The sequence below is a fragment of the Zonotrichia albicollis genome, chromosome 1 (assembly GCF_047830755.1).
Source record: "Zonotrichia albicollis isolate bZonAlb1 chromosome 1, bZonAlb1.hap1, whole genome shotgun sequence".
Lineage (NCBI taxonomy): Eukaryota > Metazoa > Chordata > Aves > Passeriformes > Passerellidae > Zonotrichia > Zonotrichia albicollis.
Window position 1 is genome coordinate 98,795,822 of NC_133819.1, and position 15,718 is coordinate 98,811,539.

Sequence of the window (15,718 nt, forward strand, 5' to 3'; positions counted from 1 at the left end):
GGAGAAATACATCACATGCTCAGTTCACAGCTCTGGAGGGAAAATGCTCCCATCAAGGTCTTGCTGTGTTCCTCTGAGGCTGGGACAGGCAGGGGCAATATCCTTGCCTGTAGGTGGGATCAGGAAGTTGTCTTGTTAAGCTGAAAGAAGGAGCCAACAAGAACCTTGTGAAATTTAGCAGTGACAAAGTCCTACACCTGGGAAGGAAGAGTCCCTTGCAATGACATGATGATGCTTTTTCCAAAGCAGCTGCTGCTTAGAGACTGGCTAGGCAATCAGTCTGCTGGTGGTGTTGGTCCCTTCTTCATCACTTGTTTTTATTTTCCCTTCTTTTCTGTTTTCCCCCTTCCCAGTTATTAACCAGTCTCTATCTCATTCCGCAAGTTTTTTTTCTCAATTTTGCCCCTCCAATTCTGTCCCCCCAAGCCACTGCTGGGGAGTGAATGAGGCTCGGTGGGAGCTTCACTGCCAGCTGGGGTCAAGCCATCACAAACCCACTGCCCAGAGTAGGTCGTGCAGACCTGGATGTTTTTGAGACCTCACTAGACAAAACCTTGAATAACTCAATCTGACTTCAGAGCTGGTCTTGCTTTGAGCAGGAGGTCCATTCCAGTTTGACTTGTTCTGTGATTCCATGTTTTGCAGTTATTGTAAATGAAATATAAGGGTGCTTTACTAATGGAGAGAGCTGATACTAACAGAGAGAGTTGATCACAGATATCTAATAATTGTCTATGCAACTAACTGTTTTTTAAAACAAAACCAAACACATAAACATACCAGCACAGATATACAAGCAACAGAGATTTGAAACATAGTAATATGCCTAAGTAGATGAGCTTCTTTCTGGCCATATCTCCAACCTCAAGTTACTTGCATTACAAATAAATCAAGAAAGTACTGATGTGATATGATATGATATGATATGATATGATATGATATGATATGATATGTATATGTTACCATAAAATAAATAGTAGTAAAGAAAAGCTAAAACCCATTGTTTGTTACGCAAAACATGTTAGACAGGTAGGCTTATATGCATGAGCTTCCATTTGCCATTGCTCAGTCATGATGGAAACAGAAAAATCTTATGATTACTTTTAACAGCTATCAAGTATAAAACCTCTCTCTCAGTCTTTCCCAAGAGAAATTACCTAGTTACTAAACCCTAAATCTAGTTACTTAGATGTTATTATTCAGCAGCAAATGCACATATATTAGATGAAATTATTTGTTATTCAGGCAAATAAAAGAAAGCTACTGTTTCTCAATATACGACTCATAGCATCAGATATGTACATTTAGTGATTGATTGGTGGGTTTGGGGACCTTTTTGCTTTCTCTTTTTTGAACTTTCAGAGTCTCAATGAAAGTTGGAGCCTTCTGGATTACTATTTAGTCATCAGCATTAAGAACCATAAAATAAAGGGAATATGCTCAGCTAAGGGTCTTTGAATAAATTATCAAGTCATTTTTAGCAGGACAATAAATGAACAGATCTTTGGAGGCACAAAAAAATAAGAATAGGCGCTTCTTCCCGTTCTCCCTCTCCTAAGAAGAGATATGATGTTGAACAAGACAGGGAAATGATTTGTCTCACAGTTTGCTTTGACCTTCATCAGAACTTTGTAGCTTGCAAAGATCACTTAATCTCTCCTGTTCCTCCCAGTCTTCACTTTTGCTTCCTAGTCCTGTTATACTTGTCATTTCTCCCTGCATCTTTTAAAAATGAAAAGAAAATATTTCCTGTTTCTGTACCCTACAGAAATTCTAAGCCACTGAGGTCCAATTGCTCAAGTCTGGGATGGAGTAAGGGCTACTTTGTCTTGTATAATCTTTGCTTTATGGACACTTTTTGACACTTTGAAATAGTAATTTTGGGTGTGAATGCTCCCAAAATAATACAATTAAGTAAAACTGCTAGACTAAGTAAAAAAAAGCTTATTTTTAACCAAAAGCCTACCTAGTGCATATTTATTATCACAACTCAATTTAGGTAGTGTTGCTTTAGGGTTTTTTTCATCTCCAGAAGTTCCTGAATTTCTTTTACCTGCATTTTGTGTTTTCTGGTCTCTTCTTCCAAACTTTGTTTTTCTGCTTCTTGTCGCTCTCTCTTTCCCCATTTGGAGGCATTCTCACACCGCATTCTTTCCATCTGGGAAGGTTGAGGGTAGGAGGAAGAATCACCAAAAAAGAAAGAAAAAGAAAGAGGAATAATCTGATTAAAACCCTCTGGTTTTCACTGGGTGAGGCTAATGGCTTCACCTCAGAGTAAGGACGGCACCTTAGAAAACAGCCCAAGGTCTAAGTTTTCCATGTGTCATAAAGTTAAATATTTTATTTTTAAAATAACCAAGACAGTCAATTTCTCATCAAATGTACCTTCAAAAAAGTAAAGTGTAGATAAATTTTTATACAGTAACTGGTAACAAAATCCTATTCTTTTCCTGCTATTTCTGGAAAAATAGTATTAAAATAATAATAAAATGTTTTAAATAAAACTGAGATTGATTTTGGCTTGACAATGTCAAAGTTCACTTTTATTCTCTAAAAGACAAAAATCAGCATGTTTTTATTCTGTTTACAATTTAGAAGGATTGCAATGAATGTTTATTAAACTGAAGAAGGTCTAAAGTATACCTTCAGTACTACATAGAGTTATCCTCATAAGCAGAGGAAAGATTTTTAAGTTTTCATGTTAATCTCTTTCTTGTGGTCATGGTTAATAGTCTTAAGTGAAATATTATCTTTTATGGCCAATGCTGTAATGTTATTTTAGGATATCTTAATGAAGTTTTTCATCAAATCCTAGTATAGGACAAATTAAATATATCAACAAAAAGACACATTACTAAGTCACATAGAGTAATTATCAAAGAACTGATTTATTCTTCAGAGACAACTACATAGAGGTTTTTGTCAAGGCTGCATTAAATACTTCTCAGACTTCAAATGAAAATATTGTAAAGTGAATTTATGTTTATAACACAAACCAGGTACTTATCAGGTACTAATGGAAATTTATCAGAAGATTATTATCAACAAATACTTACTGTTAATAAATTATTATTAACTGGTTCTAAACAGGAGATTAAAAGAGATTAGCATAGATTAAGAACTGTAAAAATAAAAGGTTCCAGTTCTTTTAATTGAGGTGAAAAAAAGAAGAAATTTGTGAATATGTTAAATAAAAGGTCAAAATTTTAAGAGCTTTTTACAATTTTCAGTTCTGTGAGAACTAAAATCAATGGTTTGATAAAAATGGTGACTGAAAACATTTTGAGACACTTCATGGAAGAAACAGGATATCTGCGCCAACAAGGCTTTAGAAAGAGCCACAGAGGTGTGCTTTTTCAGTTTGATTGGTTACTTTTATTCTAAAATCAATTTCTGGCAAATAATGGAAATATTCTCAATGTTGAGCGAAGAGAATGAGTGGTTACAGCATAACCTGACCCTATGAATAGTGACAATGTCATTCTCTAGCTAAATCAAATTGCTAACTTGTCTGTTCCCGCCTTATTTCTGAGTAAATAAAAACAATTAGAAACCAAATAAAGTTAAAGAAGCTCATAAATAAAAGGGATTGTTCCACTCTGCTCTGTATTGGTGTTGCCTCGCCTTGAGCACTGTCTGCAGTTTTGGGCACAGGTCATCAAAGCATTGATGTAACTCCAACACACAAGTAAATGCTTGATGCTCACATGTTCCCAGTGAGGTCTTTAGAACCTATCCACTGAATTTCTGTACAATAGTTGGAAACTAAGGAATCACATACACCTATTTAGCAGCAAATATTATGTCTTTCCCATCAAAGTTATGCAAATTGTTTGAATACTTTCTACTGGACTACAGTCACAAGCCTCATATTTTTCCCTAAATAAAAATGCAGGCATATTTATTATTACAAGTATCCATGAAAGTTCCAGAACATGAAAACCCTGTCTTCTTGCAAAGTGCCTGCCAAAATACACAGCTGAAATTCTAAGTCTGAAATTTCACCTTTTCACAGTGTTGACACTAATCAATACAAATTCATTTGTGTCAGACATCAAATAGAGAGAAATCACAATACCATCCAAGATTGAATTTCATCAAAAAATTAAGCAGAAGATGACTATCACATGAAGATCTGATGTCAAAGATAAATTTATTTACCTATGTCTTTAAATTTTTAATTCATTGCAGCCAAGACATAATTATGATAAATTTACATATTAAACAGCCCTGATTTCAGTTGGGATAGGAGTTCATTTTCTTCCTAGTAGCTGGTACAGTGCTATGTTCTGAATTTAGTATGAGAATAATGTTGATAACAGAGGGATATTTCCATTGTTAATGAGCAGTGCTTACACTAAGTCAAGGCATTTTAATTTTCTTATACTGCCCTGTGAGTAAGGAGGCTCGGGCTGCACAAGAATCTGGGAGTGGACAGCTAAGCCAAAGCAGTTACAGGGACATTCCATTCTCTACAGTGCTGTTGTGTGAAACTCTAAATTCTGATTTATAACGAAAAGTGAAAGCTTAAGAAAAAATTTGCGACATGTGAAAAAATCTTGAGATCTTTAATTTTCCCTTAAAATGCAAATATTTTCTCTCCCTAAAATATCTGTGCAGACTTGCACTGAATTTTACTTTTTAATAGCAAGACCAGAATAATGGTGGAAGCATAGAATGAGGTCAAGGTAGTGTGAATGAAGTGGATAATTGCAAAGGTGAGCGGTGGAAATGAAGTACAGAGTACTGACCTTTTGAAACTGGATAATTACATCTTAGAGCTAGCCCACACCATTTCATGAATAACATGAAAGGCAGAACCCTGAAAAAAACAGACACAGAAAAAGGAACTCCACCTTGCACAGTTCATTAGCAGGAAAATATTAATGCTCTTGTTTAGTTTAGTTTTAGTTCCAAAAGTTTTATTGAAACAAGATATTTTTCTCCTTCCCCTTAGTTAAGAAAAGATAGAGAGTAGGATGAAGGGCAACAATTAAGGTGCAATGAAGGCAAAAAGAAAGATGATGAAGATGAATTCTAGCAGTCAACACAATTTCAGACAGTAAACAGAAGAAATTCCATGCACCCTTCTGCTTTTTTTTTTTTCTTTAGTGCAAAGATTTGTTAGCTTTCTATAAAACTTGGAAAAGGTCAGAAAATGTATTTAGAGAACTGTGATCTTCAGCTTTTTAAAAGAAGCTTTTAAAATAGAGTTGGACAGAACACAAGCATTATGTTAAGAAAATCAAAACCTGTAGTTTTGATCTGATCTGACTTGACAATGATGTCAGAAATAAAAAACTGCCAATCCAACCAGAAATTCTCCCTGTAAAATTTTTATTCTACACAACTGACATTTTCTTTACCAAAAGCATGTTCTGTGAAAGATAATCTGCATATCTCAAATAAAATCTGATTTGACTGAGAATAGAAGAGTTTTATTTTTTCTTTTTTAAATTTCCAATCTGAATCTTACACAACCACAGCAAATCATTAGCTTCTAGTGCTACCTGTCTTTATACTCAGAGCCTACAGGCAAGCTGAATGAGGCCTACAGACTTGTGACCCAGAGAGGGAAGAACTCCTGTTTAAAATAGTGACCTCGGGCAGCCTCACTCAAGTGCAAATGTAAAACATCTGCTTCAGTTTGTGCAGGTCAAAAATTAAAATTTTAAACCAATATGCTTTTTTTTTTGTCCTTAAAATGACAATGCAGGGCTTTTTCATGTTGCAAAGCAAGATAAATGAACACATATTTTCAGGATTCTTGATATCTTCACTGTATTGTGCATGGAGGTAATTTCCATTCATCTATGCTGCAAATTATCATACAGAATTTAAGCAAGAGGTATATTACACTGAAAATTTAATAAGCCACAGGTTGATTATGAATTAAAGACCATGACACCCTCCTAATAAAGAAAGCCTATTGAAATAACCATAAATCTTCATAAAGTCACAAGTGAATTTGATTCTTACATATTTCTTCCCCATAGTTACTCAGAAAACTCAGCACAAGAAGCAAATTTTTCTTTTCTGTAACTCAGACAGGAATACTGTCTATCAAAAAATGTCATATCCAACTGTCTTTTCAGAGCCAAGAACTCAAAAATTGTGCAGTTTTACCAACCATCTTTCAAATGATTGCACATCGATAAGAAATGCAAGGACAGAGAATCCACCCTTTCACAGTGGTAATTTATGAGATGTCATCAACTTCCAAAGTATGGAACGTGCTTCAGCTGTTAGAAGGAATAGCAAACATGCAGCTTCCTTAAATATGGCATCAAGGTAGATTGGATCAATGAGTTGAAAGCAAGCTTTGCTTAAATATCAAGCAAACATCAAGCAGAAGCCTCACATTCCTTCATTGAATTCATTATGAAACACCATTACAATTTGTAACATAGTTGTACGGGTTCTGAAGATATTTTATCAATGGTTTAAAAGGAATGGTATCAAGTGCCTAAAGAGAGTCTCTCAGCGCAACTGGGAGAAAAAACTTCTGTGTTGCAGGATCAGGAAAAAACTCATGCAGCCAGAAGCATCAATAAAGAGAGACACAAGGGAAGAAAATAGTTATGTTGATGAATCTGGTTCTCTTAAATCACTTCCAGTTTTAGTTCAGCTGTATCTACAGAACATGGAAGATACACCATGGGCTCCCTTCCACTGCTCACCTACATTTGAGAAAGTTGTAAGAGGAAGATGCACTTCACATAGCAAGACAATCATGTGCAACTGAATAGAAAACAATTCCAAGAATCTTTGTTGCTTGCAAAGTAACCTCTATTTTGTTGGGGTATAGGGGAGGGAGTCTGTTTTCTTTTGTTTTTTGAGATTTCCACAGCTAGATGTCTGTAAGAACATGAGGAAAACTGCCAAAGCTCCTAAGGTCCTAAAGAAAACTCGTCAGGTTTCCTGTTTCCAAGATCAGGACTGCTGTATGCAGGTGTGATGTTTGCTGGCAAACAAAATTATTAACATGTGTGACACTGGGCAGTTTTGCAATGATTATTTCCAGTAGGTCTGGCATTTTCTAGAATTCTTTTCTTTTTTCACCTGAAACGTGCAATCAAAGACTACTAGAATCCATAGCACTCTTTCCACAGGAAAGGGAAGACAAATGTTTGCTACCATTTCATTTGACAAATGCTTCAATACAGTAAAAAAAATTTACTCTGTTTTTTTCTCCTATTGTATGCAAGTCTGCCAAGAACACCATTTAGACCATCAGCAACTATGCTGAAAGCTTGATAAATGTTATTGTGCCTGACAATATCTTGAGACACCAAGCCCTGCAAGAAATGGAACTTTTTCATGAATGCTTATATTCATAACAATGCCTAGCACCAGCAGATTTAGTAATCAAATATTTCTTCCTCCTGGTTCTACTCAAATGCTTAAGTCTGCTGCAAGCTGATATCATTGCACTATGCTGACTTTAAATGGAAAGTTGCTGATTTACCAGTATTTTTTTTCCTCTCCCCTTGTCTGCACACAGAGAAAACTCTTTTGTGTGTATGACTAGTTTAAAAGAAGTGATTTATTCAGAAGTTGTCCATAGATACATAAAAATGTTTAAGCATGAAAATTTACAACAATCAGAAATAATATATGAAGAGGGACATAAATAAGTTCAAGAATAGGAACATGGTCAGATGGAGAAAATTACCTTTGATCTTACAGATTTTTCTTTCCATCTGAATCTGACACTGTTTTCATCAGTTTCTTATGAGTTCAATTTCATATGGACTGTGTATTATACTAAAATTAACACCTTCTCTTTAAGAGAATCTACTATTTGTTCAAGGAAAACAAATTTTCTATCAACATCTACCATAGAAAATTATCCATAATGCCTATCTAAAATTCTACTTTTACTAATTATTTTTAAATCATTGAATACTACTGAGGAACTACCTTTACCTATCTAAACATTTGAAATCAGTAATACATCATCACTCAATTTCTACATTAAAATTATGAAGAGTTTTTTGCATTTTGAACTAATTTTAAACAAGAAATACTTACATTTCTCATGTGGAAAAACTAAACAAGATGACTAAACAAATACTGGAAGTTTCTTTCAGTATCATAGAATGGATAAGGTAGGAAAGACCACAGTGGGCCATCTGGGCCAACATGCCTGCTCAAGCAGGGTATGCTAACCTTCCTTATTGTATTCCCAGTTCATAACAAGATTGAGACTAGAGGAATGTCCAAACAATCAGTGTCTACCAAGAGGTACAGTGCTGCTTATTTAGTCAACATTTTCATGTGTCAAAAACAATTTTGAAAATTATATAGGAAAAAATTTAAAACTAGAATGGACTGTTATGATGAAGATATAAGAACACATGCTATAAACAAAGAATCTGATATTTATAACATGTAAGGACAATTTTGTCAAGTAGACATTCTTGTAAGCTTGCCAGAAAAGCATGAGTATTTGCATGAGTATTTCAAAACAAAGAAGAGTGTGATTATTTTTTCTGATACATTTTGTGCTGTTCTATTCTCAGTGTTCCACTGATATATAAAATAAATGTTAAACCATTTGTAGGCTGTCTTGGAAACTAAGGGACTTTCACCCATTGTTTAAAAAACAAGCAAATAGAAAAATACTGTTTATTTTTTTTAAAGTCAGGCAATATACTAAACGTATCCACATGTCCTGACCAGCCAAATCACTAATGCACATGAAAAATGAACCATGTACTTTATTATTTTGCAGAGCTGAATTAAAAAATCTGTAGTTCAAAATGCAAGCCTCCATACATTTACCCTATCATATCAGTCCATACAAACACCTGTTAGTTTTGTTATGAGTAAAGTGTGTTTCAGCTGAGAGAAACACAGGAAAAAAAGGATTCCTTCATTTTTCACTGGAAAATGTGCACTTGATTTACCTGATGAGAAGTAATGCATCTTCTACATGCAAATTTAACAAATGAAAACAGTAAAAACAATAAAAACTAAAAATTGACATTATTCTTGATGCAGCTTTGGCTCATATTTGCTAATATAAATATATCCGTATTTTACCACCATTTCTGATTGGGAAGCCCTCATATTGTCCAAAAGGAAGCAGGTCATATATTGCCTACCTCAAAAATAAAATATTTGAGTAAGAACCATTCCTCAATTTTGTCAATTATATTGATATTGACTGAATCTCTAAGTAGCCTATATAAAAATCCCTGTGAGTACATTCTCCAGGTTGAAGTTGGAAGCTCTGGTTTAAGTCTTGTCCTGACTTTCCAGGCATCCTCTCAGAGATCATTGTGGAGCTCATGGGAACCCTCTCAGATATTTGTGGTTATCTGCTGCTGCTACATAAGGAACCATTAAAGTAACTGCGCCTTCACCACCAGAATCTGGTTTGCTACATCTTAGACAGAAAAAAATGCCCCTGCAAGAAAAATGAAACCTAGTTTCTAAATTAGGGAAAAAGATATGTAATCTGTAATCTGCTCCTCCAGCATTTAAAAAATTTTGCCATGATAAATAGTGCCTGTTTTTTTCTTTTGGTCTACAGCTTGTTTAAGATTATCTCAGTTGCAAATATCCAATCTATCAAGATACTGGGAATTTTCCAGAATTTCCCTGAAATTCTCCTCTCTTCCCCCATAAGATGAATGCAGTAAGTGAGAGCTATTTATTTATTGAAAAAAAAATCCAATTAAATTATAAATAATAAATTGTCCATCAAATAATTCTTCCTTTAAGACTTTCACTGTTTAGAAACAAATACTCATATTCTCTTATTTTCTATATAGCCAAGCCATAGATAAGTTAATGTAGACCTTATACCTCTATTATAATATGGGCAACAGTAGAAGGACTTTATTTTCCATCTGTCTGGGACTAAGACCCTCACCTCTAGCTCACACCACAAAGACCCTCAGTACAGACCACTTGGGTGCCCTGGACACCCCAATTTAGTCCCATTCTAACAGCACCTCTAAGCATTCTCTTTTTCTCAGCCCTAAGAGAAACTTTTGTCTCTGTCTGGGGCAAAGAACTTCACCTCCAGAATTTTTGTCAGCATCGCTCACAACTTCTCCTGCTCAGTATTTCTCATTTCAGCTGCTGTTCAGTCATATTCAAGGGGTTTCTGTACTTCCCATAATTAGAAACAGAGACTGAATCTAAAGTAATTTGAATGCAGTGGGCATCTTTTTGCAGCATACCTTGTACTGCAAGCTCTTCAAATTATCTTCTTGTTGTTGTTGTTGAGTTTAGCAAAATATTGGTACTTAGATAATCATGACCTTACATAAAAATGGCATGTACCAGATGCTGTTTGCTGTATTCCTAAATGAAAATGAGATTTGAGATGGATCAACATGACTAATTTATCAAACTACTTTTCCTTTTTTTGACTAGAGATGAACATAGTAATTAGAGTTCTAACCAAGATTCACCTATACAAACATACAGTGGTTTAGGTGCATTTAAAAATGTTCTCTAATCTCAGTCAAGGAAATAATTCACATTTCAGCTAATCCCTTGGACAATACTGCTTGAAATTTATAAGGGACACATGCCAACCAAAACTTTCAAAACTTGACAAGCCATCACTCATGTGGAGAGTGAGAATTTCAATGCATGAAAAGATGACTATTTCTTTTTGCTACTATGCATGGTGAGGCCAAATTTCTATTCCAGGGAATAAACAAGCAAAAATTCCCATATTAACCAATAGTCAACTGATCTAATAACTGTAGGTCAAGTCAATTAAAAAATTAAAATAATAAAAACACACTTTCATATTTATGTTTCACTGACAAACAAGGTAAAACTTGAGGTCTTGACCTTTACAATGAAGGACTAGATTTCTTTACTTTACAAGCAGTAGCCTGCTTTTCCTTACTGTTTATGACACAACACAGAAGTGGTGGCAGTGGTAATAGAATAAACAAACTGGGTTAAAAATCCTAATTATGTGGCAAAGATTGTTTCAGGCATAGGATTAAATTAATATTTTTCCTAATGTAATTTGAAATCTCAAAGGTCAGATGATTTTGGGCGTTCTTAAGCCCAAAAAATATGAAGCAAAGCAGGAAATTTTACCCCTTAATTTTCCTCACTGACATCTTAGCTTTATGAGTGGGAGAGGAGGCAGGGAGGACTTCTCACTTTGTGCTGAAAAGTTCGAATTAATTCTGGTTTATATTTTAAAATAAGGTGGAATAGGCCTCTGCTGAGAATCTTTTTTTTTTTTTAATGACACCTGAAACTTTTTATTAAACTCTGCTTAATTCCCTTTTCATCCAAGTATTTTTTTTTATTGTTGCAAGTATTTACTGTTGCAAGACTGAAGTTTCCTGGTTTAAGGGTTTTTATGATCTGCATTTAGCTTATTTCTGTTACTAGTGTTTTTAGCAGGGGGAGGGGACCATGTATGTATGTGGATTTTTGGTTGCTTTTCCTAGCCAAACCTAATACAACAAGCTTCTTCCCAGAAAAAGAAACACAGACTAAGCCCTGGAAGACCTGAGACTGACTAATGCAAAACCACTTTTAAATAGCAAGACAAAAATAGATTTGTATGGGTGTGAGCAGAAATACATGTACAGACCTTAATGGAAGAAAAAATGAGCTCCTATTCTATGGAAAGAAATGACCAGACCAATTAAATTTTCATTCTTAACTTTCTGAGCACTAACAATTTATATATCATTTACAGAACATAATTTTTATATTTGGTAGTTTTACAAACAAACAGCCAAGAAATTTAATTGAAGTCCAGACTATAAAAGCTTGCCTTCTGTTACTTCAAATAGTTATCTACTGCTGTGAGTTTATGTAGTTATTATTAGTAATTAATTTAGGAACTAGAATATGTCACAAGCCATTCTAATAAGCACTGTAAAAGGAAGATGACAACTCTTCCTCAAAAAACACAGTGATTGGCCATAAGAAGATGAATGCAGACATGTAGAAAATCATCTGGAAAAAAAGAGTAAATAGTGCAATGGGTAATATATTTGTTTATTTGTTTGTGAAGTTTTATTTGCTGTACAGAAGGTCAATAACTCTTTTGCTTACAACCAATTTCTTAGCCAACTTCCCATCCTCACTTTATATTGTTGAATTGAGAAAAATGTGTAGCTAAATAAAGAACTGTAAGGAAACAGAAAAATCAATAATGGTCAGCATAATTAGGAAGCATTCAAAACAAGTTCAAATTCTCCTCAGAATCAAGAAGTTCCTAAACTGTGTAGGTATTACATGTTGCAGATCAGAACACTGTTCAACTCAATTTTAATTGTTAATACAAAACTATCAAATTAATAATATTAAAAGTATAATAGGAATGTTAATTGATATATTGGAAAATAAGATACTAACTAAACTTACAGTACATTTTTCAATACAACTGGTAATGAATCATAACAAAAACCATCAAAATGACAGCAACAGTCAAAGTCTCTACATTTAACTTAGGGACTACACAAGTTCACTCGTCTTACAGATGAGAACTGTTGACTTTTCAGATTAATGGCCAAGGGATGCTGGGAAGAGGATGTTTTCTGTAACTGTAGGTCTCTACAAATAAATACATGTCAGATTACTAGAATACTAAATAGTGTGAAATCACACTAGAATTTGCAATCATTACTTTCCTGTAGAAAAAGCATCCATACCAACATATTTAATTAAAATTTGCAAATCTGATTTGACATAATGTGAAATATTCAGGAAAATCAAAATGGCATCAAGGTTCTTTGATGAGTACCAGATATGATACCAATGTTAATTAAAGCACAGATAAATTGCACTATAATACACCAGATTCCAAAAGTTGCCATGTTCTGACGCCCTGAGCTTTCTCCTTAAACATTAACAACCTATGCTAAAAAGGACAGATTAAACCAGCACTCAAGCTTGTTTTCTCTTCTGATCTGTAAGTTCAATAGGACTCAAGAAACAGAGGAAATTACTTGTTCAAGGAAATTTAAAAGTGTTGTGCTGCTTAGAGTTCAGATAAATATATCATAGGTCATTTCTCCATACAGCTCTCCTTTCAGAGTAAGAACCTGAAATATACAGCTTTAGTTGTTTGATCTGGATAAGCAACTACATAAAATAATTTCTGTATAGCAGTGATCTGGTGTAAAGTGGCTGTAGCAATGGTTCTACTGCTTACAGCTTACATGTCTTCTGTTTTATCTAAACCATACCCAAAGCAGAACATTATACTGATACTCTGAAGTTTCAAGTGTCCCTGAAAAATCTTTTGTTACAATTCCTAATCACCTGTTACTACACAGTTTAGGAACTGATCAAAGATTCATTGACACCAGCAGATTTCTCATTGACTTCAAGGCATCACTCATGCTGTTACTTGAAGAAATATGCAGTACTTCATCAATTAGAAGCAAATTATCTAAGGCTGTTTTCCCAATCAAGCCTCCTCCCAAAATGAATTGTTAAATTTTAAGTGACACATTGCTCCCCTTTTCCAGATAAGAATAAAAAAAGGAACTGAATCACTAACTGCAAAATGCTTGTATCTTTAATTAAATACCTTTAATGTCATCAATTTTCAACATTCTACCTGTCATTACATTTAATTCTTCAGTGGTTTGTTACTATTTTCAAGTAAATTCAGCCCAAGTTGATTTTATGTGTATGAATGACAAGTAAGCCCACTAGCAGAAATATTAACTTTAACAACTAAATGAATGTTAAAATAGAATACCAAAAGGTAAATTCAGGACAGTTAAACATATGTTAGAAACTAGATATTAATCAGCCTTTTTTTTTTTTTTTTAACTATACACTGCAAAGAATTAATTTCTGATATAGAGAGCCATATGGTGAACTGACCACATTCATACCTTATCAAGAAGCAACTTTGTCATAGTTTTGGGCCTTTCAATCTGAACTATGAAAAATTCTTTTAATTAAAAATGCAGTCATAGAATCATACAATGACCTGAATTGGAAGGAACCTTGAAGGTCATCTAGATCCAACCTGCCTGCTCTGGGAAGGAGAACCTTGCTCATCCCTAGGACCAAGATCACTTCATGTACACAAACACACAAATACACACACATCTATGAGTGTGTGCATCTGCACATTCCTCCCTTATCTTCCTCGTTTCACCACCAAGTTATACTTTCTGCCAGTGGCAGAACAACAAGCTCAACAAACCTCCTCAAATGGTGCCATTTGGTCATGGTGTTCTTTTCACAGAAAATCTGTGTGCAGAAATATGTTTCAGCATGCACACATGTTTCTTCTGAACATGCTTTCTCACAGAAATAAATTTTCATCTCTCACTTGTCCTTAAATTAAAAATAAACAATAAATAATCCTTGTCTTGCTTGGTGTTTTCAATGCAAATTGCGTAATGAAGACAGAGAAAATATTGGCAAGTATGAGTCAATGGAGTTTAAATATCTTGTCAGAAGCCAGTATGAGCAAAAAAGTCAATGAAACTAAAGGCTTATCCTGCACTTTCCAAATTAGATTTGTGGGAAAATAAACATCAAATGGAACCTTAATTTTATGCAGCATGACAAATTATACTTTATGCTGGACACTAAGAACATTAAGTACATCATTTCCAGAGATAAAACTAAATATGAATGGGGACCTGATATATGAAAAGAGTGAAAGAATAGTTAACTCTTTGCAAGAATTGCTGCTGAAGCAACAATACAGAATTCTGTCCTTACTCTCTGACCACCTGTCAGTTATTGTAATTTACACAGGAACACTCAAAATTCTAGACGTAGTCTAAAAATAATGAGATTTTATTACAGGAAAATTAACTGCACCAAGATTCCATTCTATGAAGTCATTTGCATTCTCAAATAATTCAGATGTTGTTTACAGAAAATTGCCTAATGATATTTTAAATCTCAGCCTTGAGGCTTCTGATATCAAACTTTATAAAAACTCCTTTAGCGCACTAAAATAGACTACTGTCTATTCTGTATGAAAGCACTATAATTTTTTTTTGTACAGAATTGTTTTCCTATGATAGCCATGCAAAGTACTCAACATTTCTGGGCATCTTAGGTAAGAAATTTAACATAGAAATTCATAGGAGGCAGTACAGCCATTCAGGTTTATGTCTGGTAATTACTATGCTTTCTGCAGGATTCAGGGAACAGACAGAAGGCATTTTTTGAGTCAGGTGAAGAGCACGTGGCAGAATAGATGATCTTACTAAATGTATCTAAATTTTCTGTAAGATTATAAGAGTATCACTTTTCTATTTCATATATGTACTAAGCAAATGAAAGAGGCAATTTCAGGTAAACAGCTGTGTAGCACCTTCACACTATGACATAAATTCAGAATAAAGAAATCTGGAGAAGGTAAAAATAATCCAGAGTCTTTAACAAGATCTACCTGCTGAAAACCTGAGCCTCCAAATAGGCTGTTCCACTTTAAAGAGCATTGAAATGCTTACAGTGATAGGAGAAGACTTAATTTATCCAGAAGCTTCACTCACATCAGTGGAGCTTCCTTCATCTGGGGACAACAGGCAGGAAACCACTCACAATCTCTTAAAGAAAGTAATGCTCCTAAGTAACAATACATAGATTGTTGTAATATAGTGTAAAACATCTATATACTAAGAGAGAACAGAAAACATTTGTTTTAAAAATGTTTAAAGGTGGTTTTTTTGGCTCTATTGCAAAATCAATAGCTGGTGACTTATTTTCAATTGTAAACAACAACAAAAAA

At 34.3% G+C, this 15,718-nt stretch overlaps 1 protein-coding gene across 1 annotated transcript in view; it reads right to left on the reverse strand.

Annotated features, from left to right (window-relative positions):
• Positions 1-15,718, reverse strand: part of CCDC102B (coiled-coil domain containing 102B) — a 140,278-nt gene that overhangs the window by 99,055 nt on the left and 25,505 nt on the right. Inside the window, exon 5 of the mRNA XM_074547915.1 lies at positions 2,054-2,158. Coding sequence (XP_074404016.1) covers positions 2,054-2,158 — 105 coding nt within the window. The remainder of the gene's footprint in view (positions 1-2,053; positions 2,159-15,718) is intronic.